General features: G+C 45.7%; 1 protein-coding gene, 1 long non-coding RNA gene and 2 other non-coding genes across 7 annotated transcripts in view; 1 reads left to right on the forward strand and 3 right to left on the reverse strand.

Annotated features, from left to right (window-relative positions):
• Nucleotides 1-5,947: 5,947 nt before the first annotated feature.
• LOC112428730 (U5 spliceosomal RNA) lies at nucleotides 5,948-6,063 on the reverse strand. Its single transcript, XR_003020779.2, has one exon. It is a non-coding gene; the product is annotated as a U5 spliceosomal RNA (small nuclear RNA).
• Nucleotides 6,064-13,553: 7,490 nt separating this feature from the next.
• Nucleotides 13,554-13,670, reverse strand: LOC112428731 (U5 spliceosomal RNA). Its single transcript, XR_003020780.1, has one exon. It is a non-coding gene; the product is annotated as a U5 spliceosomal RNA (small nuclear RNA).
• A 345-nt stretch (nucleotides 13,671-14,015) lies between these two features.
• Nucleotides 14,016-24,700, reverse strand: LOC105488461 (uncharacterized). Of its 3 annotated transcripts, none has more exons than XR_011626429.1 (4): nucleotides 24,630-24,700; nucleotides 22,147-22,348; nucleotides 16,609-17,694; nucleotides 14,072-14,680 (listed from the first exon to the last, which is right to left on the reverse strand). It is a non-coding gene; the product is annotated as an uncharacterized lncRNA (long non-coding RNA). The 3 variants fall into 3 exon arrangements; XR_011626428.1 differs by lacking the exon at nucleotides 24,630-24,700 and adding an exon at nucleotides 23,240-24,086; XR_011626427.1 differs by lacking the exon at nucleotides 24,630-24,700 and having other exon boundaries at nucleotides 14,016-14,680; nucleotides 22,147-24,086.
• LOC105488453 (poly(ADP-ribose) polymerase family member 16) overlaps nucleotides 24,317-25,171 on the forward strand; it is a 31,679-nt gene continuing 30,824 nt past the window's right edge. For both annotated transcript variants that reach the window (XM_011752513.3, XM_011752505.3), the window contains exon 1: nucleotides 24,317-24,808. In XM_011752513.3, coding sequence (XP_011750815.1) covers nucleotides 24,635-24,808 — 174 coding nt within the window. In that variant the 5' untranslated portion in view covers nucleotides 24,317-24,634. The remainder of the gene's footprint in view (nucleotides 24,809-25,171) is intronic.

The raw sequence follows: 25,171 nt of genomic DNA on the forward strand, positions 1-25,171 counted from the left end.
TTGTGGTCAATTTTACATTTTATTTATTTATTTATTTATTTATTTATTTATTTATTTACAGATAGAGTCTCACTCTGTTGCCAGGCTGGAGTGCAGTGGCGTGATCTCGGCTCACTACAACCTCCGACTCCCTGGTTCAAGCAATTCTCCTGCCTCAGCCTCCCAAGTAGCTGGGACTACAGGCATGTGCCACCACACCCAGCTAATTTTTGTATTTTCAGTAGAGACGGGGTTTTACCATGTTGGCCAGGCTGGTCTTGATCTCCTGACCTCATGATCTGCCCACCTTGGCTTCCTAAAGTTCTGGGATTACAGGCATGAGCCACCACGCTTGGGCTTTTTTTGTTTTTTGAAACAGAGTTTTGCTCTTGTTGCCCAGGCTGGAGTGCAATAGCACGATCTCTGCTCACCGCAACCTCCACCTCCCGGGTTCAAGTGATTCTGCTGCCTCAGCCTCCTGAGTAGCTGGGATTACAGGCATGCACCACCACACCTGGCTAATTTTGTATTTTTAGTAGAGATGGGGTTTCTCCATGTCGGTCAGGCTGATCTCGAACTCCTGACCTCAGGCGATCCGCCCACCTTGGCCTCCCAAAGTGCTGGAATTACAGGTGTGAGCCACGGCGCCCGGCCTTATTTATTTATTTATTTATTTATGAGACACAGCCTTGCTCTGTCACCCAGGTTGGAGTGCAGTGGTGCGATCTTGGCTTACTGCAACCTCTGCATCCCAGGTTCAAGCGTTTGTCCTGCCTTAGCCTCCAGAGTAGCTGGGACTACAGGTGCTCACCACCACGCCCGGCTACTTTTTGTATTTTTAGTAGAGATGGGGTTTTACCACGTTGGTCAGGCTGGTCTCGAACTACTTTTTTTTTTTTTTTTTTTTTTTGAGACAGAGTCTCCCTCTGTCACCCAGGCTGGAGTAGAGTGGCACAATCTCAGCTCACTGCAACCTCCACTTCCCAGGTTCAAGCAATTCTCCCACTTCAGCCTCCCAAGTGGCTGGGATTACAAGCGCACACCATCATGCCCGGCTAATTTTTGTATTTTAGTAGAGACAGGATTTCACCATGTTGGCTAGGCTGGTCTCAAACTCCTGACCACAAGCAATCCATGTGCCTCAGCCTCCCAAAGTATTGGGATTACAGGCGTGAGCCATCGCACCTGGCCAATTTTACCATTTTTTAAAGTTATTCTTTTAGAGGCAGGGTCTCACTATTACACCCAGGCTGGTCTCGAACTCCCAGCCTCAAGTGATCCTCTCAATTTGGCCCCCTAACTAGCTGGGATTACAGCCACCACTCCTGGCTCAGTTTCACATGTGAAAGAAAAGTCCAGGTGGGGTATGATGGCTCACGCCTGTAACGCCAGCACTTTGGGAGGCTGAGTCAGTGGGATCGTTTGAGTCCCGGAATTTGAGAACAACCTGTGCAATATGGTGAGACTTCGTCTCTACAAAAAAATTCAAAAATAGCTGGGCACGGTGGCGCATGCCTATAGTCCCAGCTACTCAGGAAGCTGAAGTAGGAGAATCACTTGAGCCTGATAGGTAGAAGCTGCAGTCAGCCATGATTACACCACTGTACTCCAGCCTGGTTGATAGAGGGAGACCCTGTCTTAAGAAAAAAAAGGAAAAGTCCCACATCCAAAAAATGAATTGAGGCCGGGCACGGTGGCTCACGCCTGTAATCCCAACACTTTGGGAGGCTGAAGTAGGCAGATCACTTGAGGTCAGGACTTTGAGACCAGCCTGGCCAACATGGTAAAACCCCGTTTCTACCAAAATAGAAAAATTTGTTGGGTGTGATGGGGTGCACCTGTAATCCCAGCTACTCCAGAGGCTGAGGCACGAGAATCCTTGAACCCGGGAGGTGGAGGTTGCATAAGCTGAGATTGCGTCTTTGCACTGCAGCCTGGATGACAGAGCAAGACTCCTTCTCAAAATAAATAAATAAAATTATAAATATTAGAAAGGAAAAATTGAAAAATATCCCCAGATAATAAGGTTATATAGATAGAAAACTGAAAATAATCTACATATAGAGTTCATAAATCAAGTAAGGTTGCCAGATATAAGATCCCATACCGGTTCACTGAATTTCTATACAACAGCAATGTACAGTTAGGAGAAGTAGTTTTAAAAATTAATAAAAAGTGTGAGATTTTTAGTAGAAAAATTATCACACTTTACTGAAAGATAATGAAGACCTGGGCGCGGTGGCTCACGCCTGTAATCCCAGCACTTTGGGAGGCCGAGGTGGGTGAATCACAAGGTCAAGAGTTCGATACCATCGTGGTCAACATGGTGAAACCCCGTCTCTACTAAAAATACAAAAATTAGCTAGGTGTGGTGGCAGGCGCCTGTAATCCCAGCTACTCAGGAGGCTGAGGCAGGAGAGTCACTTGAACCTGGGAAGCGGAGGTTGCAGTGAGCCGAGATTGTACCACTGTACTCCAGCCTGGGCAACAGAGTGAGACTCTGCCTCAAAAAAAAAAAAAAAGAAAGAAAAAAAAAAATGAATACCTAAACATATGGAGAGACAAATCATGTCCACTAATAAAATAAAGATTCAATTCTCCCTAATCGATCTATAGATTTAATTCAGATGCAATAGGGATTTTCATGGAAATTGACAGGAGAATTATAAACATTTTTGGAAGAAGAAAGAATAGCCAAGTTACTATTAAAAAGAAAACCAAGTAGAGAGATGACACCCACCAGATTTCAAGTCTTATTATAAACTCATAGTAATTAGGATGTGCAATATTGGCTCAAGGTTAGACAAACAGACCCATGGACACATGTCACTGCATATCCCTAGGGAAAGGAGGTACCAAGTCAATACATAGTGCTGGACAATTGCCAATCATTTCCAGAGAAAAAATAAAACTAGATTCACAGCTGGGCGCGGTGGCTCAAGCCTGTAATCCCAGCACTTTGGGAGGCCGAGGCGGGTGGATCACGAGGTCAGGAGATCGAGACCATCCTGGCTAACATGGTGAAACCCCGTCTCTACTAAAAATACAAAAAACTAGCCGGGCGTGGTGGCGGGCGCCTGTAGTCCCAGCTACTCGGAGGCTGAGGCAGGAGAATGGCGTGAACCCGGGAGGCGGAGCTTGCAGTGAGCCGAGATCGCGCCACTGCACTCCAGCCTGGGTGACACAGCGAGACTCCGTCTCAAAAAAAAAAAAAAAAAAAACTAGATTCACACTTCACACTATGCATAAAAACTCAATTCCAGAGGAATCAAGGACTTAAATATGAAAGACATCACTTAAAAAGATATAAAGGCCGGGCGTGGTGGCTCACACCTGTAATCCCAGCACTTAGGGAGGCCGAGGCAGGCGGATCACAAGATCAGGAGTTCGAGACCAGCCTGGCCTACATGGTGAAATCCCGTCTCTACTAAAATTACAAAAATTAGCCGGGCGTGGTGGCCCATGCCTGTAATCCCAGCTACTCGGGAAGCTGAGACAGGAGAATCGCTTAAGCCCGGGAGGCCGAGGTTGCAGTGAGCCAAGATCATACCACTGCACTCCAGCCTGGGCAACAAAAACCAGACTCCGTCTCAATAAATAATAATAAAATAAAATAAAAAATAACAATAAAAAGAAAGAGAATTTATTTAATAATTTGAGGTGGTGAGTTGTTTATTAAACAAAACACACAAAAGTACAAATGAGAATGAAGAAAATAAACCAGATCAATCTGACATTAAAACCAGTCATCAAGAGACTCTGTAAGAGCAAAAAGAGAAGCTGCAAACTGGGAGAAGGTCGTTGCACCATATAACCAACAAAGAATTACTCTTTAAAGTTTCTGAAGTCTAGAAGCTGTGTAAAAAACTACTATACCCACTAAGAAAAAGACTCACCATCTAAGAAAAAAATGGTACAAAGAGGCATTTTATAGGAGAAACCATGAGTGGCCAAAAAATATTTGAAAAGATGTTCAACCTCATTAGTAACTAGGGAGATGTACATTAAAACTACTATAATGCTGGCAGATTAGACATTTGTAAAGGAGGAAAAAAAAAAAAAAGCCAGGCACAATGGCACACATCTGTAATCCCAGCACTTTGGGAGGTCGAGGTGGGAGGACAACCTGAGCTCAGAAGATACAGAGCAGCCCAGCCTGGGCAACATGGAGAAATTCTGTCTCTACAAAAACATAAAAACAAAATAAAAATTTAAAAAAATCAGCCGGTGTGGTGGTGCACACCTGCAGTCCCAGCTGCCTGGGAGACTGAGGTGGGATCACTGGAACTCAGGAAGTTGAGGCTGCAGTGAGAGGTTATTATGCCACTTCACTCCGGCGTGTGTGATAAAGCAAGACCCTGTCTCAAAAAATAAAATAAAATTTGAAAACCACTGTAAGTTACAATTTCATAACTACCAGATGGACAAAGATTAACTTCTGAGCATATCTTTTTTTCTTTTTTTTTTTGAGACGGAATCTCGCTCCATCGCCCAGGCCGGAGTGCAGTGGCGCGATCTCTGCTCACTGCAAGGTCTGTCCCCCAGTTTCATGCTATTCTCCTGCCTCAGCCTCCCGAGTAGTGGGGACTACAGGCACCCGCCACCACGCACGGCTATTTTTTTTTTTTTTCTGTTTTAGTAGAGAAGGGGTTTCAGCATGTTGGCCAGAATGGTCTCGATCTCCTGACCTCGTGATCCACCCGCCTCGGCCCCCCAAAGTGCTGGGATTACAGGTGTGAGCCACTGCACCTGACCACATTTCTTTTTTTCTCTTTTTTTTTTTTTTTTTTTGAGATGGAGTGTCACACTTGTTGCCCAGGCTGGAGTGCAATGGCACAATCTCGGCTCACTGCAACCTCCGCCTCCCAGGTTCAAGCAACTCTCCTGCCTCAGCCTCCCGAGTAGCTAGGATTACAGGCACCCGCCACCATGCCAGGCTAATTTTTTGTATTTTTAGTAGAGACGGGGTTTTGCCCATGTTGGGCAGGCTAGTCTCGAACTCCTGACCTCAGGTGATCCGCCTGCCTTGGCCTCCCAAAGTGCTGGAATTACAGGGGTGAGCCACCATGCCCAGCAACTTCTGAGCATTTCAAGGCCAGTAAGGGTGAGAAGCAATGGGAATATAATAGGCCATTTGTGGAACTGCAAATAAGTACATAATTTGGGGGAAAACTATTATGCAGTTACCTACCTGCCCTAAGACCCAGCCATTCCATTCCACACTTTAAGGAAATAAAATCTTGCACAGGTTCAAGGAGTTCCAATGGCCAAAATCTGGCAAAACCCCAAAAACTATAGGAAGGGAGAACGGAACTATACACTGTGCTCTGTTCAAACGTTTTATACCTAGGAGGTGGCAGGGCAATTATTAGTCATTGGCCACGTGTGCCACGTGCGCTGATTGAGCACTTGAAATGCAGCTAGTCCTAATTGAAATGTGCTAAATGCAAAATATACACAGGATTCAGAAGACTAAGAAAGCAGTGTAGAATCCTTTTTTTTTTTTTTTTTTTTGGTTTTTTTTTTTTAAGATGGCTCTGTGGCCCAGGGTGGAGTGCAGTGGCACAATCTCGGCTCACTGCAAATTCCAACTCTCGGCTTCAAGCAATTATCCTGTCTCAGCCTCTCGAATAGCTGGGATTACAGGCGCCCGCCACAACGCCCGGCTACTTTTTGTATTTTTAGTAGAGATGGGGTTTCACCATGTTGGCCCAGGCTGGTCTCGAACTCCTGACCTCAAGTGATTCGCCCAACTCGGCCTCCCAATGAGCTGGGATTACTGGTATAAGCCTCCACACCCAACCAAAACACTTTTTTAAGAATTTTCCATATTAATGACATTGACAAAGTTTAAAAGCATATAATAATCAAAGCAGAATCAGAAACGACATAACACCTAAAACAACCATCATGCGATAACGTCTAATACAAAGCCAACACCACTTCTAACTTTCAAACAGTTTCATGTAGCCTTGCCGAAACAAGGCCTCAAAAAATTGGTCTAAGACTCAGAGTTGTTCCTCTCCACGGAAATCTTTAGTAAAAGGCGAAAGATTTATACGATCTGAAGAGAAACCAGAGTATGGTACCTAACGTCACAACTCGCCTCTCGGGTAACAGAAACTCCTAGTTTATTGATGGTGACTAGTTAATGCCAAGGCTCCATATTTAGAAAAAAATTTTCAGAGTACTGTTTAAACAAAAATCTAATTTTCACAGAATATGCTTAGAATAAAAATGTTTGATTTTGCCGTTTTAAATTTGTACTGTGAGCAGTGCATTATGGGTATGCAAATAATCGGATCAATCTTTTGATTCCGGAACGGAGCATTTCACAGAGTGCCTTATGTCACCGTTAGGGGGCGAAACCGAAGACTGGCTGACTGGAAAATAACGCTTTCCTGGTCAGAGACTCAGGTTTTATCTGTTTTGTGTATTTGTACGTCTGAGTTTGATTTATTTTAAATAAAGACTGCTATTAAATTGAAAGAGAAAAAATTGGCAAGTAAATGATTGACACAATTCAGGATAGTAGTTCCTCCCTTCGGTGAGGAGCTAGAGGTGTGACTGGGTAAGGGCACACAGGGGTTTGTTTAAAGTTTGACAATTTCCGTTTTTTTAAACTGTGTGGTGGGCACAGGGGCGTTCTGATGTTATTTTTAACTGTGCACTCCGGGGATATACTGAATTTTGTATGCCATTTGAGAATTCCTGGCAATGTCCTGTTTAAAATTGGAGCTTGAGTGCTCTGTTTCAGGTTTCCTGCCCCACCGGACGCTGCTGTTGGGGATGCAATCTTGCTATTCCTGTTTCAGACCTCGTGTCTCCTTATCCTAGGCGGGAGGATCGCCTGAGGCCCAGAGTTCGAGACCTGCCATCTCTACAAAAAATAATAAGTAAAAAAAAATAGTGCTGTCCTCTCGCTACAGCGTGGGCTCTGACCAGCCTATAGGGAATTCCTTTCTAAGGAACGTGCTCACTGGGCAACCAGTGAAAGGAAAGCAGTACAGGCTGGTCTGGAATTCCTGGCCACAAGCAATCCTCCCATTTTAGCCTCCCAAAGAACTGGGATTACAGGCCTGAGCCACCACACCCAGCCAGCTCTAAGACTTTTACAGCCGCTGGTGTGAACATTTCATTTCCCGACTTTCACACCTTCTCTGAACCAACACTTTTTTTTCACTTTGCTGTTCCTTTGCTAGCAAGTCAATCATATTTGACATGCATGTAATTTAAATTTGTCTAATACATTTAAAAAATAGATTTACTGGATATAATTTAAAAGCCAAGCAATCCACCCATTTAAAGTATACAATTCAGCCCGGCACGGTGGCTCACACCTGTAATCCCAGCACTTTGGGAGGCTGAGGCAGGCGGATCACAAGGTCAGGAGATCAAGACCATCCTGGCTAACAGTGAAACCCCGTCTCTACTAAAAATACAAAAAGTTGGCCAGGTGTGGTGGTGGGCACCTGTAGTCCCAGCTACTCTGAGGCTGAGGCAGGAGAATGGCGTGAACCCGGGAGGCGGAGCTTGCAGTGAGCCGAGATTGTGCCATTGCACTGCAGCCTGGGCGACAGAGCGAGACTCCGTCTCAAAATAAATAAATAAATAAATAAATAAAGTATACAATTCAATGGTTTTTAGTATATTCACAGTTGTAGGATCATCCCCACAATATAATTTTAGAATTTTTTGTTTGTTTTGGGTCTTTTTGTTATTGTTTTTCTTTTTTTTTTTTTTTTTGGAGACCGAGTCTTGCTCTGCTCCCCAGGCTAGAGTGCCGTGGTGCAATCTTGGCTCACTGCAACCTCCATCTCCCAGGTTCAAGAGATTCTGCCGCCTCAGCCTCCCGAGTACTTGGGACTATAGGCATCTGCCACCATGCCCAGATAATTTTTGTATTTTTTGTAGAGACAGGGATTCACCATGTTGGCCAGGCTGGTCATGAACTCCTGGCCTCAAGTGATCTCCCCACCTTGACCTCCCAAAGTGCTGAGATTACAGGTGAGCCACCATGCCCGGTCAGAATGTTTTTGCCACTCAGAAAAATAAAACGTGCCCATTAGAAGTTACTTCCCACCCGCTCCTTCACCTAGCCTCTGGCAACCACTAATCTACTTTCTGTCTCTAGTAGGCCCATTCTAGACATTTCATATAAAAGGAAGCATACAACATGTGGCCTTTTGTACCGGCTTCTTTTGATATGGCTCATTGGTGAGCAAACATCCATCTGGTTTTGTTTGTTTGTTTGCTCAGTTTTTCCCTCCCACAACAAGGAAAACGTGATTTAATTCTACAAATTTACAAACCAAAATACAAAACGAAATGTGGAACACAAAATAAAGATGAGGAGTTCTGAGACTCAAGGCAGCTCAGCTGCAGCAGCTGGCCCCATGGTCCGGGCTGAGTCCTCCCCATGACTTGGATTTGGCTCTGACCTTCAGAACTTGAGGCTGAAGCTGGGCCCGCGACCGAGGTGCCGTGGTTTGTGATGGTGAAGTGGAAGCCAGTCTCCTTCAGGTGGCCATCACCCAGCTGGCTGGCTCCCTGGCGGGGCGCGGGTCGGGTGGGAGCGTGCTGGTGCTTCACTTCACACACTGCTGCTCACTCTTTGCGGGCCACGTGGGGAACATCGAGGGGTCAGTAGGGGAGGGGGCGATCTCGCAGAAATACTCGTGCTTGAGGCCATCCTCTGTGCTCCTCCCGGGGAAGTAGGTCAGGAACTTGTTCATAAGATCAAAGCCCTGTTCTGAGAGCAAGGCCCCCAAGCCCTTGCAGAGGTTGCTATAGAGGTACTGGCTGAAGGTCATCTTCTTGACTGCTGGAAGGTTATTGTAGCCAGGGCTGTTTGTTTTCGTTTTTATTTTTGTTTTTGTTTTTTTGAGACGGAGTCTCGTTCTATTGCCCAGGCTGGAGTGTGGCACGATCTTAGCTCATTGCAAGCTGTGCCTCCCGGGTTCACTCCATTCTCCTGCCTCAGCCTTCCACTATGCCCGGCTAATTTATTTTATTTTATTTTATTTTATTTTTAAGAGATGGAGTCTCGCTCCACGCCATTCTCCTGCTTCAGCCTCCCGAGTAGCTGGGACTACAGGCACCCGCCACCACGCCCAGCTAATTTTTTTGTATTTTTGGTAGAGATGGGGTTTCACACATGTTAGCCAGGATGGTCTCTTTTTCCTGACCTCGTGATCCGCCCGCCTCGGCCTCCCGAAGTGCTGGGATTACAGGCGTGAGCCACTGCGCCCGGCCTGTTTTTGTTTTGATACAGGTTCTGTCACCCAGGCTGGAGGGCAGGGCGGCAGTCATAGCTCACTGCAGCCTCAAACTGCTGGGCTTAAGCACTTGCTGCTTCAGCTTTAGCAATCCTCCTGCCTCAGTCACCCGAGTATCTGGGACTATAGTCAGCGAGCCACCACATCGGGCTAATTTTATTTTATTTTTTAATTTTTTGTAGAGATGGGTGGGTCTCCCTATGTTGAAAGACATGTTGCCCATGCTGGTCTCAAATTGGTGGGCTCAGGGGATCCTCCCACCTCTGCCTCTCAAAGTGTTGGGATTAAAGGTGTGAGCCACTGCGCCAGGCAGCATACATCTGTTTTGATAGTCTTGCATGCTTGCTATCTTCATAATGTAATGAGAAGTTAAAGAGACCCGTGGAGATGCAAAGTTCTCACCATATGATAATAGCTACACTTCATAGGACTTAGCCACAGGGGCTAAGGGGACAGGCTAAGGGGTGGGTTCTCTGAACACTGAGCTCTCCCCGCATTGAGCCTTGGGAGAGACTGTTTCCTTACTCCTGGGTTTTACCGGACATTCATCTGCTGGCCTTTGCTCCGCTTCACTCTGGAAGGGTCCTGGATAGCTTTCACTGTTTAGAGAACTGAAAGGAAAGTTAACTTGTTTTTAGCCATACCAGTCTCCATAAAGGGTCATGGAGTTTCTAGAACTTGTGAATCCAAAGCCTGGACTCACCCTGATCCATTATTTATGGTGTGGCTTGCACTCCATTTCCAGCAACAATTCACGCTAATTTAATTTAAGAAATAACTGGCCGGGCACGGTGGCTCACACCTGTAATCCCAGCACTTTGGAAGGCTGAGGTGGTTGGATCACCTGAGGTCAGGAATTCAAGACCAGCCTGGCCAAAATGGCGAAACCCTGTCTCTACTAAAAATATAAAAATCAGCGGGGTGCAGTGGCATATGCCTGTAGTCCCAGCTACTCGGGAGGCTGAGGCAGAAGAATTGTTTGAACCCGGGAGGCAGAGGTTGCAGTGAGCCAAGATCGTGCTGCTGCACTCCAGCCTGGGTGACACAGCGAGACTCCGTCTCCAAAAAAAAAAAAAAAAAAAAAAAAAATCCAGTGTGTATTTTATACTTACAGTACATCTCAATTCAGACTGACCACATTTCAAATGCTCAATAGCCACATGTGGCCAGTGGTTACCATATTGAATAATATACTTCCAAATCCTTTTGGATCTTCTATGAATATAATCATATGGACTGAGAATAACAATAATTGTGTTTTTCTTTTTTCATTCCTTATACTTTTCCCTCCCCCTGACTTTTCTTGTTTTACTTTCCTGGCAAGGCCCTTAGTGAAAAATTGAATGGAAGCAGTGATACTGTTATTTTTGTCTTCTTCCAGACTCTAAAAAGTTCACAATACTTTCGGTTATGTGTGATGTTTTTGGTTGTTATTCTACTTTAAGCAGATTCCCATCTATTCCTATTGTAATAAGATTAAGACATAGCTGGGCTTGGTGGCTCATGCCTGTAATCCCAGCACTTTGGGAGGCCGAGGCTGAAGGATGGCTTGAGCCGAGGAGTTCGAGGCCAGCCTGTGGGTGAAATGGCAGAACCCTGTTCCTACAAAGAAATACAAAAATTAGCCAGGTGGGGTGGTGCAAGCCTGTAGTCTCTACTGCTTGGGAGGATGAGGTGGTAGGATCACTTGAGCCCGGGAGGTTGAGGTTGCAGTAAACCTAGATTGCACCACTGCACTCCAGCCTGGATGACAGAGCGAGACTCTGTATCAAAAGTAAAATAATATAATACAATATAATATAATATAAATATATACTATATATACTATATACTATATACTATATATATACACTATATATACTATATATAAAATGGATAGATTTTATACTATATATAAATTTATCAATATGCTTATGCATTCATAGGATTACCAAATGATTTTGCTTTAATCTCATATAGTGTTGATCAATCTACACTAACAGATTAATGGGGCTTTTATTTGTTTAATTTAATTTATTTTTTATATATTTTTTTAGATAGAATTTTGCTCTTGTCACCCAGGCTGGAGTGCAGTGGCATGATCTGGGCTCACAACCTCCGCCTCCTGGGTTCATGCGATTCTCCTGTTTTTTTTTAGATAGAGGCTCGCTCTGTCACCCAGGCTGGAGTGCAGTGGTACAATCTCAGCTCACTGCAACCTCTGCCTCCCAGGTTCAAGCAATGCTCCTGACTCACCCACCTGAGTAGCTGGGATTATTACAGGCGCGCCCCACCACACCTGGCTAATTTTTGTATTTTTAGTAGAGAAGGGGTTTCACTATGTTGGCCAGGCTGGTCTTGAACTCCTGGCCTCAACTGATCTTCCCGCGTTGCCTTCCCAAAGTGCTGGGATTACAGGCGTGAGCCACTGTGTCCAGGCTACAGTAACAGATTAACATTAAATCATTCTTGTAGATTGTTTTCTGGTTTCTATTTGTTGTGACCAGATGCCCACAGTTACAAGAAGTAGGTTCTCTTGTAGAAGCAACATTCAATCTTTTCAAATTTTTCAGTAAAGAGAGACTCTCCCTACAGGGAAGGTAGTGGGGGGCCTCTAGGTCTTAGCTCCTATTACCAGAGTTACCTCCGTACTGGAACTCCTTGCTCATTTCTGCTGCAGCCTCCGCGATGGCCACAAGAGGGCGCAGCTTCCATTTAGTGCTCAGTTCTGACCACAAGGCCCACCCGTTATGGTCGTGGGGTCAAATATCTTCTTCCCTTAAATCCGAAAAGAACTTTGAAAATCTATATTCCTCTTGCACATTTTAAAGATCATGTCTACAGCTTTCTCGTGATAAATTACAATATAAGTTTAAATAGATGCAAAGGATGAGTATTTTGTGCATTTTAATATTAACATTCAAAACTGTTACATCACTAAAAATTTAGGCCGGTGCTCCTGCCTGTAATCCCAGCACTTTTGGAGGCTGAGGCCGGTGGATCACTTGAGGCCAGGAGTTCAAGACTAGCCTAGCCAACATGGTGAAAACCCGTCTCTACTAAAAATTCAAAAATTAGCCAGGTGTGGTGGCACACGCCTGTAGTCCCAGCTACTCGGGAGGCTTGCTTGAACCCGGGAGGTGGAGGTTGCAGTGAGCCATGATCGCGCCTGAGCAACAGAACAAGGCCCTGTCTTAAAAAAAAAGGGGCATACCCCAAAAGTAGCCAGGAAGGGGCAGGAGTGCATGTGCTGGCAATATCCTGGAGTTCGGTTACCCACAGGCGTTTCGTAAGGGCACTGCATATACAGAACGCTTTAGATGTGGAAAATTTTAAAACAGTCTCCAAAATAAGTAGCATAAAAAGCTGAAGATTCATACTAAGCAAAGCAAAGCAACTTCTGGAACAGAAGAGTGACTCCTACAAATAATGGCTTGCAGAAAGGAAACAGCTGATAAGACAGTGCATTAAGTCTCTTATTTATATAAGATTAGGCCAGGCGCGGCGGCTCACACCTGTAATTCCAGCACTTTAGGAGGCTGAGGCGGATCATCTAAGGTCAGGAGTTCGAGACCAGCCTGGCCAACATGGCGAAACCCCATCTCTACTAAAAATACAAAAAGTTTGCCGGGCATGGTGGTGGGCGCCTGTAATCCCAGCTACTCGGGAGGCTGAGGCAGGAGAATCACTTGAACCCGGGAGGCAGAAGTTGCAGTGAGCCGAGATCGCCCTACTGCACTCCAGCCCGGGAGACAAGAGTGAAACTCCGTCTCAAAAAAAAAAAAAAAAAGATTAGCCCTACTTACCAAAGCAAGGACTACAGTATGGGCAAAAAATAAGGTAAAATATCTCAATAATTATTATAATTATTACATATGCAAATGATAGTATTTTGGATTACTGGATTTTTCCATTCTTTTTAGTTGTTTAATGTGGCTTATTAAAATTAAAAATTCCACCTCTACCTTGCATTGTATTTCAACCAGACAATGCTGCAAAGAAAATGAACTGAATACTGTATATTACAGGTAACAAAAAACATGCATCTACCAAACAGCCTTGACTAAGACCCTAGAGGAAGTACTACTTGTGTGTCAACTGCCTATCACATAAAGTTGAAAAGCATGAATTATACAAGACGCATTTCCTTGGAACATAGGTGAGTACACACAGAAATAATTACAAGCAAGGTAGGAAGAAAAAAAACTAAGTACGTTTCAATGCTTCTACCATATAGCACCCGTAAGCTCTGTGATAGAGAACAACAAACACAAAAAACTCCATCCAAAACACTTCTAATGTTAAACCACCACATACAGCCTTGCAAAATACAAGGCCTCAAAAAATTGGGTTAAGACTCAGAGTTGTTCCTCTCCACGGAAATCTTTAGTAAAAGGCGAAAGATTTATGCGATCTGAAGAGAAACCAGAGTATACTCTGTGACATTGTAACTCAAGTCTCGGGTAATTGCAATTCCTAGTACACTAATGGTGTCTACTCATCCCAAGAATTACTACCTGAGAAAGTTCATACAAAAATATTCTGCATGTACAATTCTCATACTCAGAATGTCAAGCAATAGAGAATTTTTTTTCAGAAAAAAATACTGTTTGCAATGTATTATGGGTATGCAAATGATCCTGAATAATCATCTTTAGACTCCGGAAATACCTTAGTAGTCACACGGTGCTCTTGGGGCAACCTTTAGGGGGCGAAGCCAGGGCCTTGCTGCCCAGGATTTTTTTTTTTTTTTTTTTTTTTTTGAGACAGGGTCTCTGTCATCCAGGCTGGAGTGCAGTGGCGCGATCTCGGCTCACTGCAGCCTCTGCCTCCCGGGTTTAAGCGATTCTCCTGCCTCAGCCTCCCAAGTAGGTGGGATTTCAGGCGCAAGACACTGAGCCCAGCTAATTGCCCAGGACTTTTAAGCCCTGTCTCTAAAATAAAAATAGAAACATCTTAAAGATTTTTAAGTATATCTCGCACATAATGCATATAGTCTATGTGCATACATAATTCAAAGAAAAGTAATAAAACACTGATGTCTGCCATCCAGTTCAAAAAGTATATTGTTAACATCTTTGAAGCCCTCGTTGGCCCATTTCCCCATCATACCCCTCACTCACTATATGGGTAGTCACTATCTGGAATTTGTATTAACCATTCCTTTGCTCTTAACTGCCCCTCCTCACCCCAACTATTAGAAAACTCCCTCCTAGTAATCCTCCCACCTCGGCCTCTCAGCTAGCTGGGACCACAGGCACTCGCCACCACACCTGGCTAATTTTTGTATTTTTTGTAGAGACGGGTTCTGGCTTTCTTGCCCAGCCTGGTCTCAAACTTCTGGTCTCAAGCAAGCCTCCTGCCTCAGCTTCCAGAGTTGCTGGATTACAGGCGTGAGACACAGCCGCCAGCTCTTCTTTCACTTTCTCCACGAGATTTTGCATCTATATAATATATAAAATAATGTATTACATATAATATATATTACACATATAATATATATTACATATATTATATAATTTATAATATATATGATATATCTTATATAGTATATATAGTGTGTATATAATATATAATATAATATATATTATATATAATGTATTTTATATATACACTATATATAGTGTATATATAATATAATATATATTATATATAGTGTATTTTAACATGTTTTCTAGCCTGCATTTAAATTTTTAAAGTTTTTTTTCTTTTTTTAATGGTGATAAAATATACATAAAATTTACCATTTTAACCATTTTTAAGTGTACAGTTCAGTGGCATTAAATATATTCACTGTTCTGCAACCATCATTACCTTTCATTTTCAGAACTTTTCATCATCCCAAAACGCATTAAATAATGACGCCCCATTCTCACTCTCTCAGCCCCTAGCAACCACTATTTTACTTTCTGTCTCTCTGATATTGCCTTTTCTGGGTGCCTCATATAAGTGGAATCTGGAATATTCGTCCATTTGTCCTTTTGTCTCTGGTTTATTTCATTTAGCATAATGTCTTTAAGGTTCATCCATGTTGTAGCATGCATTGGAATTTTATTTTATTTTATTTTTTTTTTTGAGATGGAGTTTTGCTCTTGTTGCCCAGGCTAGAGTGCAATGGCGTGATCTCAGCTCACTGCAACCTCCGCTTCCTGAGTTCAAGTGATTCTTCTGCCTCACCCTCCTGAGTAACTAGGATTACAGGCATGCACCACCACACCTGGCTAATTTTGTATTTTTAGCAGAGATGGGGTTTCACCATGTTGTTCAGGCTGATCTCGAACTCCTGACCTCAGGTGATCTGCCCGCCTCAGCCTCCCAAAGTGCTGGGATTACAGGCGTGAGCCACCGCGCCCGCCCAGAATTTTATTCCTTTTTAAGGATGAATAATATTCCATTATATGGGTACACCACATTTTGTTTACCCATTCATTTGTTGATGGACATGTGTTGTTTACACCTCTTGGTTATTGTAAATAATGCTTCCATGCAATTATTTTTAAATTTAAATTTAAATTAACTATCAGTAAAATTGAATTCTTCAGGTATACAGATCTATGATTTCTTTTTTTTTGTCTTAAAAACAATTTTTTTTTTTTTTGAGACGGGATCTCACTCTATCACCCAGGCTGGAATGCAGTGGTGCAATCTCGGCTCACTGTAATCTCTACCTCCCTGGCTCAAGCGATCCCACCTCAGCCTCCAGAGTAGCTGGGGCTACAGTTGTGGCCACCATGCCAGGCTAATTTTTGTATTTTTAGTAGAGACAGGGTTTCACCATGTTGCCCAGGCTGGTCTAGAACTCCTGGACTCAATGCCATCCGACCATCTCTGCCTTCCAAAGTGCTAGGATTACCGGCTTGAGCCACTGCCTGTTTTGTTTTGTTTCTTTTAGAGACCGGGTTTCCTATGTTGCCCAGGTTGGTCTCGAAATCCTGGCCTTAAGCAATCCTACAACCTCATCCTCCCAAAATGCTGAGATTACAGGCATGAGCCACTGTAAGAGACACGGACTCTCTGTTGCCCAAGTCTTAGCTGGGACTCCAGGTGCAAGCCACCATGTCCTGCTACTTTTTGTATTTTCTTTACAGGCGTGACCCACCACCACACCTGACCAGATTTATGATTTTAAATTTATTATTTTTATTTTATCCTCACTGCATACTGAGTGCATCTAAGATTTTTATACATATATACAGATTTGCATAATCACCACCACAATCAAGATACAAAATAGTTTCATCACTCCAAAATTTCCTCATGCTGCTCTTTGTGGTCACACCTTCCTCTACTTGTAATCCTTTACAAACACTGACCTGTCCTCCATCACTAGTTTTGCCATTTCCGACATTTAAATGAAACATTCAGTACATACCCTTTTGAACTGGCTTCTTGTGCTCAGCATGATGCCTTGAGATTCACTCATGTTGTTGCATTCCTTTCTGTTCCTGTATGGCTGTACCATGAGTTGTTTACCCATCCACCTGTCATTTCCAGTTTTTAGTGACTGCTAACAGAGCTGCTATAAACATTTTTGTACAGATATTTGTCTGAGCAAGAGTTTTCACTTCTCTAAACACCTAGAAGTGGGTAATGCTAAGTCTTATGGTAGGTGGATGTTTAACTTTATAAGAACTGTTTTTGGGCGGGCGCGGTGGCTCACGCCTGTAATCCCAGCACTTTGGGAGGCCGAGGTGGGCGGATCACAAGGTCAGGAGATCGAGACCACAGTGAAACCCCGTCTCTACTAAAAATACAAAAAATTAGCCGGGTGCGGTGGCAGGCGCCTGTAGTCCCAGCTACTCAGGAGGCTGAGGCAGGAGAATGGCGTGAACCCGGGAGGCGGAGCTTGCAGTGAGCCGAGATCGCGCCACAGCCTGGGCGACGGCGTGAGACTCCGTCTCAAAAAACAAAACAAAACAAAAAAAAAAAAAACTGTTTTTACAGAGTAGTTAGCAGTTTATATTCCCACCATCAATGTATAAGAGTTTCAGTTACTCCACATCCTCTCCAACATTTAGAATTGTTCGTTTTATTTTTTAAACCACTTTGGCTGGGCGTGGTGTCTCACGCCTGTAATCCCAGCACTTTGGGAGGCCGAGGCGGGCGGATCATGAGGTCAGGAGATCGAGACCATCCTGGCCAACATGGTGAAACCCAGTCTCTACTAAAACTAGAAAAATTAGCTGGGCCTGGTGGTGTGTGCCTGTAGTCCCAGCTACTCGGGAGGCTGAGGCAAGAGAATCACTTGAACCTGGGAGGCAGAGGTTGCAGTGAGCAGAGATCGTGCCATTGCACTTCAGCCTGGCGACAGAGGGATACTCAAATAAATAAATAAATAAACCACTTCACTGGGTGTGTAGTGGTATCTCTGTGGTTTAATTTGCATTTTCCTAATGACTAATGATGTTGAGCATCTTCTCAAGTGCTTGTCATCCATGTATCTTCTTTGGTGAAGTGCCTGTTAAAGGAGCATAAAATATATAAGACACGCATAAAACATAAAGAAAAACACGCATAAAACATAAAAATATATATATAAGACACGCATAAAACATAAAGAAAAACACGCATAAAACATAAAGAAAAACATAAAAAAAAAACCGGGCATGGTGGCTCACGCTGGAAATCCCAGCACTTAGGGAGGCCAAGGTGGAAGATTGAGGCCGGGAGTTCGAGACCAGCCTGGCCAACATGGCAAAACTCCATCTCCACTAAAAATACAAAAATTAGCCAGGCATGGCAGAGGGCGCCGGTAATCCCAGCAACTCGGGAGCCTGAGGCATGAGAATTGCTTGAACCTGGGAAATGGAGGTTGCAGTGAGCCAACATTACCCCACTGCATTTCAGCCTGGGCAACAGAGAGAGACTCCATCTCAAAAAGAAAAAAAGGCCAGGCATGGTGCCTCACGCTTGTAATCCCAGCACTTTGGGAAGCTGAGGCGGGCGAATCACAAGGTCAGGAGTTCAAGACCAGCCTGGCCAACACAGTGAAACCGGGTCTCTACAAAAAATACAAAAATTAGCTGGGCATGGCGGTGTGTGCTTGTAAACCCAGCTACTCGGGAGCTGAGGCAGGAGAGTCACTTGAACCCAGGAGGCGGAGGTCGCAGTGAGCCGAGATGACACCACGGCACTCCCACCTGGGCAACAGAGCTAGACTCCGAAGAAAGGGAAGGGGAGGGAAGGGGAGGGGAGGGGAGGGGAGGGGAGGGAAGGGGAGGGGAGGGGAGGGGAGAGGAGGGAAGGGAAGGGAAGGGAAGGGAAGGGAAGGGGAAAAAAGAAAGGAAGAAGGAAGGAAGGAAAGAAAGGAAAGAAAGGAAAGAAAGGAAGGAAGGAAGGGAAGGGAAAGAAAGGCGCTGGGCGCAGTGGCTCACGCCTGTAATCCCAGCACTTTCGGAGGTCAAGGCATGTGGATCACGAGGTCAGGAGATTAAGACCACCCTGACTAACATGGTGAAACCCCGTCTCCACTAAAACTACAAAAATTAGCTGGGCGTGGTGGCACGCACCTGTAGTCCCAGCTACTCAGGAGGCTGAGGCAGAAGAATGCTTGAACCTGGGAGGTGGAGGTTGCAGTGAGCCAAGATCATGCCACTGCTCTCCAGCCTGGCGACAGAGCGAGACTCCATCTCAAAAAAGAAAAAAAAAGAAAAACAACAGATATACAGTAGACCCTTGAACAACATGGGGGGTTAGAGTTGCTGACCCCTCTCGCAGTTGAAAATTTGCATATAACTTTTTTTTTGGTGGGGAGATGGGGTCTCACTGTGGTCCAAGCTGGAATGCAGTGGCTTGATCTCAGCTCACTGCAACCTCCACCTCCTGGGCTCAAGCGATTCTCCTGTCTCAGCCTCCTGAGTAGCTGGGGCTACAGGCATATGCCACCATGCCCAGCTAATTTTTGTATCTTTAGTAGACAGGGTTTTGCCATGTTGGCCAGGCTGGTCTAAAACTCCTGGCCACAAGTGATCCGCCCGCCTTGGCCTCCCAAAGTGCTGGGATTACAGGTGTGAGCCACCTCGCTGATGCATATAACTTCTGACTCCCCCTAAACTTAACTACAAATAGTCTACTGTTGACTGAAAGCCTTACAGATAACAGTCGATTAACACATATTATGTGTGTTAAACATATTATATACTGTATTCTTACTACAAAATGAGGTAGAGGAAGGAAAATGTTTTAAAGAAGAGAAAATAGGCTGGGCATGGTGACTTTCGCCTGTAAACCCAGCACTTTGGGAGGCCGAGGCAGAAGGATCACTTGGGGCCAGGAGTTCAACACCAGCCTGTTCGAGATTTTGTCTCTACTAAAAAAAAAAGAAAAGAGAGAAAAAGAAAGAAAAAGAAGAAAGGAAAAAAAATTGCCGGAGATGGCATCATGCATCTATATATATAGTCCTAGCTACTCAGGAGGCTGAGACACGAGAATTGCTTGAACCTGGGAGGCACAGGTTGCAGTGAGATCACACCACTGTACTCCAGCCTGGCAACAGAGTGAGACCTTGTCTCAAAAAAAAAAAAAAAGAGAGAAAATATATTTAAATATATTTACTATTAAAAAAAGCCCACTAAATAAACAAAAAGAACATATATTTACTGTTCATCAGGTGGAAGTGGGTCATCATAAAGGTCTTCTTCCTCATTGTCTTCATGTTTGGTACATTGAGGAGGGGGAGGAGAGGTTGGTTTTACTGTCTGAAGAGTGGCAGAGGAGGAAGAGGTAGAGGTAGAAGGGAGGCAGGAGAGGCAGGCATACTCGCTTTAGTTTCAGTGCCCATACCACAGAAGGGTCCATGTTGTAAAAGCGGTTTTGAATACTAGGAACACTTCTACCAGATTGTTTAATGTCAGTTGTTCTCTGGCACTGCATCTTCTACATCTTCTTCATCGTCTTGCACTGGTTTGAAGGCACTCATCTCCACCAACTCATCTTCTATTCGTTCCTCTAGTGTGATATCTATTAGTTCTTGGATTTCTCCAAGATTCGTACCTTGAACCCTTCACCCCACACAACTCTTCACCCCACACACACCTCTTTTCCACAATGTCTTTCGTGATTTCCTTGACAGTCTCTGTCATAAATCCTGTGAAGTCATGCACAACATCTGGACACAATTTTTCTCCAGTAGGAATTTATTGTTTCAGGTTTGATGGCTTCACGAGTTTTTCTACAACATCTTCAATGGTGTAATCCTTCCAGACGTTCATGATGTTCTCTTGGTTGAGGTCCTCTTCCATAGTGTTGACAATCCCTTCCATAGAGTACGGGGTGTAATAAGCATTAAAGGGTCCTTATGACCCCTTGATCTAGAGGATGAATTACAGACATCGTATTTAGGGGCAAGTAGACCACTTGCACCTTCGGTGTGGAACTCAAGGGGTTCCAGGTGGCCAAGATCATTGTCCAATATCAAAAGAACTTGAAAAGGAAGCTCCTGCTGGCCGGGCATGGTGGCTCACACCTATAATCCCAGCACTTTGGGCGGTTGAGGCAGGTGGATCACTTGAGGTTGGGAGTTTGAGACCAGCCTGGCCAACATAGTGAAACCCTGTCTCTACTAAAAATTCAAAAATTAGCCAAGCATGGTGGCACACGCCTGTAATCCCAGCTACTCGGGAGGCTGAGGCAGGAGAATTGCTTGAACCCGGGAGGTGGAGGTTGCAGTGAGCCAAGATCAAGATCACGCCACTGCACTCCAGCCTGAGCGACAGAGCAAGATTCTGTCTAAATAAAGAATGAATGAATGGCCGGGCGCGGTGGCTCAAGCCTGTAATCCCAGCACTTTGGGAGGCCGAGACCGGTGGATCACGAGGTCAGGAGATCGAGACCATCCTGGCTAACATGGTGAAACCCCGTCTCTACTAAAAAAAATACAAAAAACTAGCCGGGCGAGGTGGCGGGCGCCTGTTGTCCCAGCTACTCGGAAGGCTGAGGCAGGAGAATGCCGTAAACCTGGGAGGCGGAGCTTGCAGTGAGCTGAGATCTGGCCACTGCACTCCAGCCTGGGCGACAGAGCGAGACTCCGTCTCAAAAAAAAAAAAAATGAATGAATGAATGAATAAATAAATAAATAAATAAATGGCAGCTCCTTACTGGCAAGATATAATACTTCCTAACTTCAAGGACAAAGCATTCAACCAATCCAGAAAAAGCATTCTTGTTGTTCAGGCCTTCTTGTTGTACAAAGAGTGGCAGCTTTTGTTTATCTTTTCTCTTCAAAGCTTGGGGGTTAGCAGCTTTACAGATAAGGGAAGTTCTGATAATAAACCTGACCAAATTTGCACAAAACAATAGTTAGACTATCCCTTTCTGCCTTAAATCTTGGTGCTTGATTTTCTTCCTTACTAATAAACGTCTTTTGTGGCATATTCTTCCAGAATAGGGCACGTTCATCTGCATTAAAAACCTGTTCAGGTGGATATCTTTGTTGTCAGTAATTTTTTTTTTTTCTTTTGGAGACAAAGTCTCGCTCTGTTATCCAGGCTAGAGTACAGTGGCATGATCTCTGCTCACTGCAACCTCCGCCTCCCGGGTTCAAGCGATTCTTGGGCTTTAGCCTCCTGAGTAGCTGGGGCTACAGGCACGTGCCACTGTGCCTGGCTAATTTTTGCATCATTATTACAGACAGGGTTTAACCATATTGGCCAGGTTGGTCTCGAACTCCTGACCTCAGGTGATCCACCCGCTTCGGCCTCCCAAAGTGCTGGGATTACAGATGTGAGCCACATGCCCGGTCCCCACTTTCAATAATGAATAAGAAGATCAACAAGAAAATCTAAGATTTGAAAACAATATAAATCAACTAGACCTAACAGACATCCATAGAGCACGTGACCTAACAACAGCAGAATATATATTCACATGAAACATTCTCCAGGATAGGCCTTATGCTAGGAGACAGACAAACCTCAATGAATTTCAAAGGACAGTAGTAAACAAAATGTGTTCTCTAAGCCAGGTGTGGTGGTGTGAGCCTGTAGTCCGAGGTGCTCAGGAGGCTGAGCCAGGAGGATCACTTGAGGTCAGACGTTCTAGGCTGCAATGTGCTATGATCATGCTTGTGAATAGCCACTGTGCTCTAGCCGAGGTAACATAGCGAGGCCCAGTCTCTTAAAAAACAAAAAACAAGTATGTTAGTGATTCCTTAGGAGTGGGTGACATGGTGGTGTGGGTAGAGCAGTGATAGCCTAAGTGTAGAGAGTTTCTTTTTGAGGTGATAAAAATGTTCTAAAATTGATCGTGGTGACAGTTGCATATATCTATGAATGTACTAAAAACTATTAAATTGTACACTTTAAATGGGTGAATTGTATGGTCTGTGGATTATATCAAATGTATATAAGCAGAGCTGAAACCCCTCCACAAGAAATGTGGTTCTGAGATCACCTTAGCAAATTCTGATAAAATCTAGGAGAATGAAGTAAACATAAAAACATTCAACGTCACTATCAATTAAGTAAATGCAAATTAAAACTATAATGAAATTCAACTTTGTGTCTATGGAATTGACAAGACTTGAAAAGAATTCTAATATTCTGCATGAGGTAAGGCATGAGAATGCTGGCCATCAGAGGCCCTTCCACACCACCCTGTGATGTGAATATTATCACTATGATTCTCATACCATATGTGAGAAATAGCTTCAGATAAGCATATTTTATATATCCACCCAACAAACAATTCTTGAGGCCAAGGAGGTATCAGAGGGTGGCTTTTGTCTAAGGGCTGCAATGAAGAAGAGGTGGAATGAGAGATGGTTCCCTGGTCTCCTGCCCCACTCCAAGCTCTCCCTTCCTGGGGTCTGAGCTTCAGAAGCCACCTTAGAGTTCCTGGGTCCCATGAGAACCCCCAGGGCTTTTGAAGCATTAGGGGCCTTGTGGTTCTAGGCCTCAGAGCAAACAGAGATTTGATGTGGGCTCCTGGGAGCAGCCCCCAACCTTTACGGGGCAAAAAAAAGATGGGAAGTTCTGTGGTGTCTGGGGGACCAGTCTTCGCCCTACCTCCCGAAGTCATATATGCAATCCAATGGCATGGGACAACCTCTCCTCTGAGCCCAGGGCCCAGCACAGCCTGGATGCAGAAGGAGAAGTTTCTTCCTCAGAAGATCCTGCAGGGTAGGAGCGTGTGCACTGTGTTGGTCTAAGCACAATGGTCTGTGTTTAGATTTGCACGTGACCATGAGGTCACACTTCGGGGTTTTCTTCTAATGAAGGTTCTGAGTAGGGAGTTAAGTCAATGCCCCTCTGCTCTTCCCCAAGCTCCCTGTCAGAGAGGCCTCCCAAGGAAGATCTTGGGGCATTTGAGGCCAGAGACTTAAGCAATTCAGAGAATTCTGGATGCTGAAAAGCAGAGGAAGTCTTTTGTTTTTCCAAAGACCTCGGTGCGAATCCCAGATTCACCCATCTGACTGTGGGATCTTGGGCAAGCATTGCAGCACTCTAAGCCTCAGTTTCCCTGGGTGTTAAATGGCTCCTTTCGTGCAGTTTTTGAGGGAAACGATTCAAGAGAGAGACAACAGGTAGCATTAATTCCCCAAGGAAGAGAAGTAGGCTCAGCCCGCCGAGCTGGGACAAAGACAAGTACAGGGGCGGGTCGACAGGGTGCCCAAATCAGTTTCTACCAGGCGCTGCTGTGAGGATGGGTGGCAGGGGCGTGGGCGACGTCGCCCGGCACACACTGGCGGCGGCACCTCTCGCAGCTGCGGCTGATTGGGGTCTGGGCGGTGCGGGCACAACCCATACGGAGGAGCTGGCTGGCGCGGGAAGGGGCGGGCCCTCGGCTGGGCCGGGCGGAGCGCTAAGCAGCGTGGGAGCGCGGCGGCGGGAGGGGAGGTAGGCCGGGCAAGGCAAACTGACGTGCGCTGCAGGCGGAAGACAGGTGGCGCCGAGGGCGGCCGGGCGAGAGGCGGGGCTTCGGCCGCGCGGCTGGAGGCGGGGTAGGAAAGCGCGCGCGGCGCAGCAGCCTCTCCCGTCGCGGAGAGTGGGCTCTGCCCGCCGTCTCTCGGGGGCTGCTTCCCGCCCCAGACCTCCGCGGAGGACACGTGTCAGTACGTTCCCGCGGTTGTCATTCCATTGTCATAGCCCCTCCCCCAGGCCGGGAACCCCTCCCAGCCACCAACCCCGGCCCCATTATCCCTGGGCCCAACCTCCCCGCGGACCCGCGGTCCAGGCCTCGGTCTCTCTCCTCGGCAGCGAGCCGCGGCCCAGACCCCGGCAGAGGACCCTCGTCGGCACGTTCTCACCCGTGTCATCTCAGCCCCCTGCCTAGCTCCACCCCAGGCTTGGGAACCCGGCCCCAGACGGCCCATTGTCAGCGGGCCCAGCCCCCGCGTTGAACGCACGCTCGCCCTTGCCCCCAACCAGCGCGTCTCCCCCGGCAACGCGCAGTGACCTGGGATGCAGCCCTCAGGCTGGGCCGCCGCCAGGGAGGCGGCGGGCCGCGACTTGCTGGCTGCCGACCTCCGGTGCAGCCTCTTCGCCTCGGCCCTGCAGAGCTACAAGCGCGACTCGGTGCTGCGGCCCTTCCCCGCGTCCTACGCCCGCGGCGACTGTAAGGACTTTGAAGCCCTGGTGAGTGTGCTTTGTCCTGGCGCTGCCCACTGCGTCCTGGACCAAGTGCCCTGTGGAACCAGAGGTAGAGGCAGTTCCATCCGCGTTAGTAAACATGACAGCCCCCAGACTTTTCATTCCCAGCTTGGCATGGCCTTGCCTTGGGGAAGGTTTCCATTAGCTAAGAACACTCCTGACACCCTCATGTCAACTCTCACTCCCAAGGCACTTGGTGGCTGCTTCTCTCCTGTCAATGACAAGTGACTCCGGGGACTGAAGTGAGGAATCAGGAATCGTTGCATAGTCCTCCACAGATTTTCTAGCCTGGCCAGAAATAGGGTTGATGTGAATCAGCTGTTTTGCTTAGCTAGAAAGTTATCCATC

The sequence above is a fragment of the Macaca nemestrina genome, chromosome 7 (assembly GCF_043159975.1).
Source record: "Macaca nemestrina isolate mMacNem1 chromosome 7, mMacNem.hap1, whole genome shotgun sequence".
Taxonomy (NCBI): domain Eukaryota; kingdom Metazoa; phylum Chordata; class Mammalia; order Primates; family Cercopithecidae; genus Macaca; species Macaca nemestrina.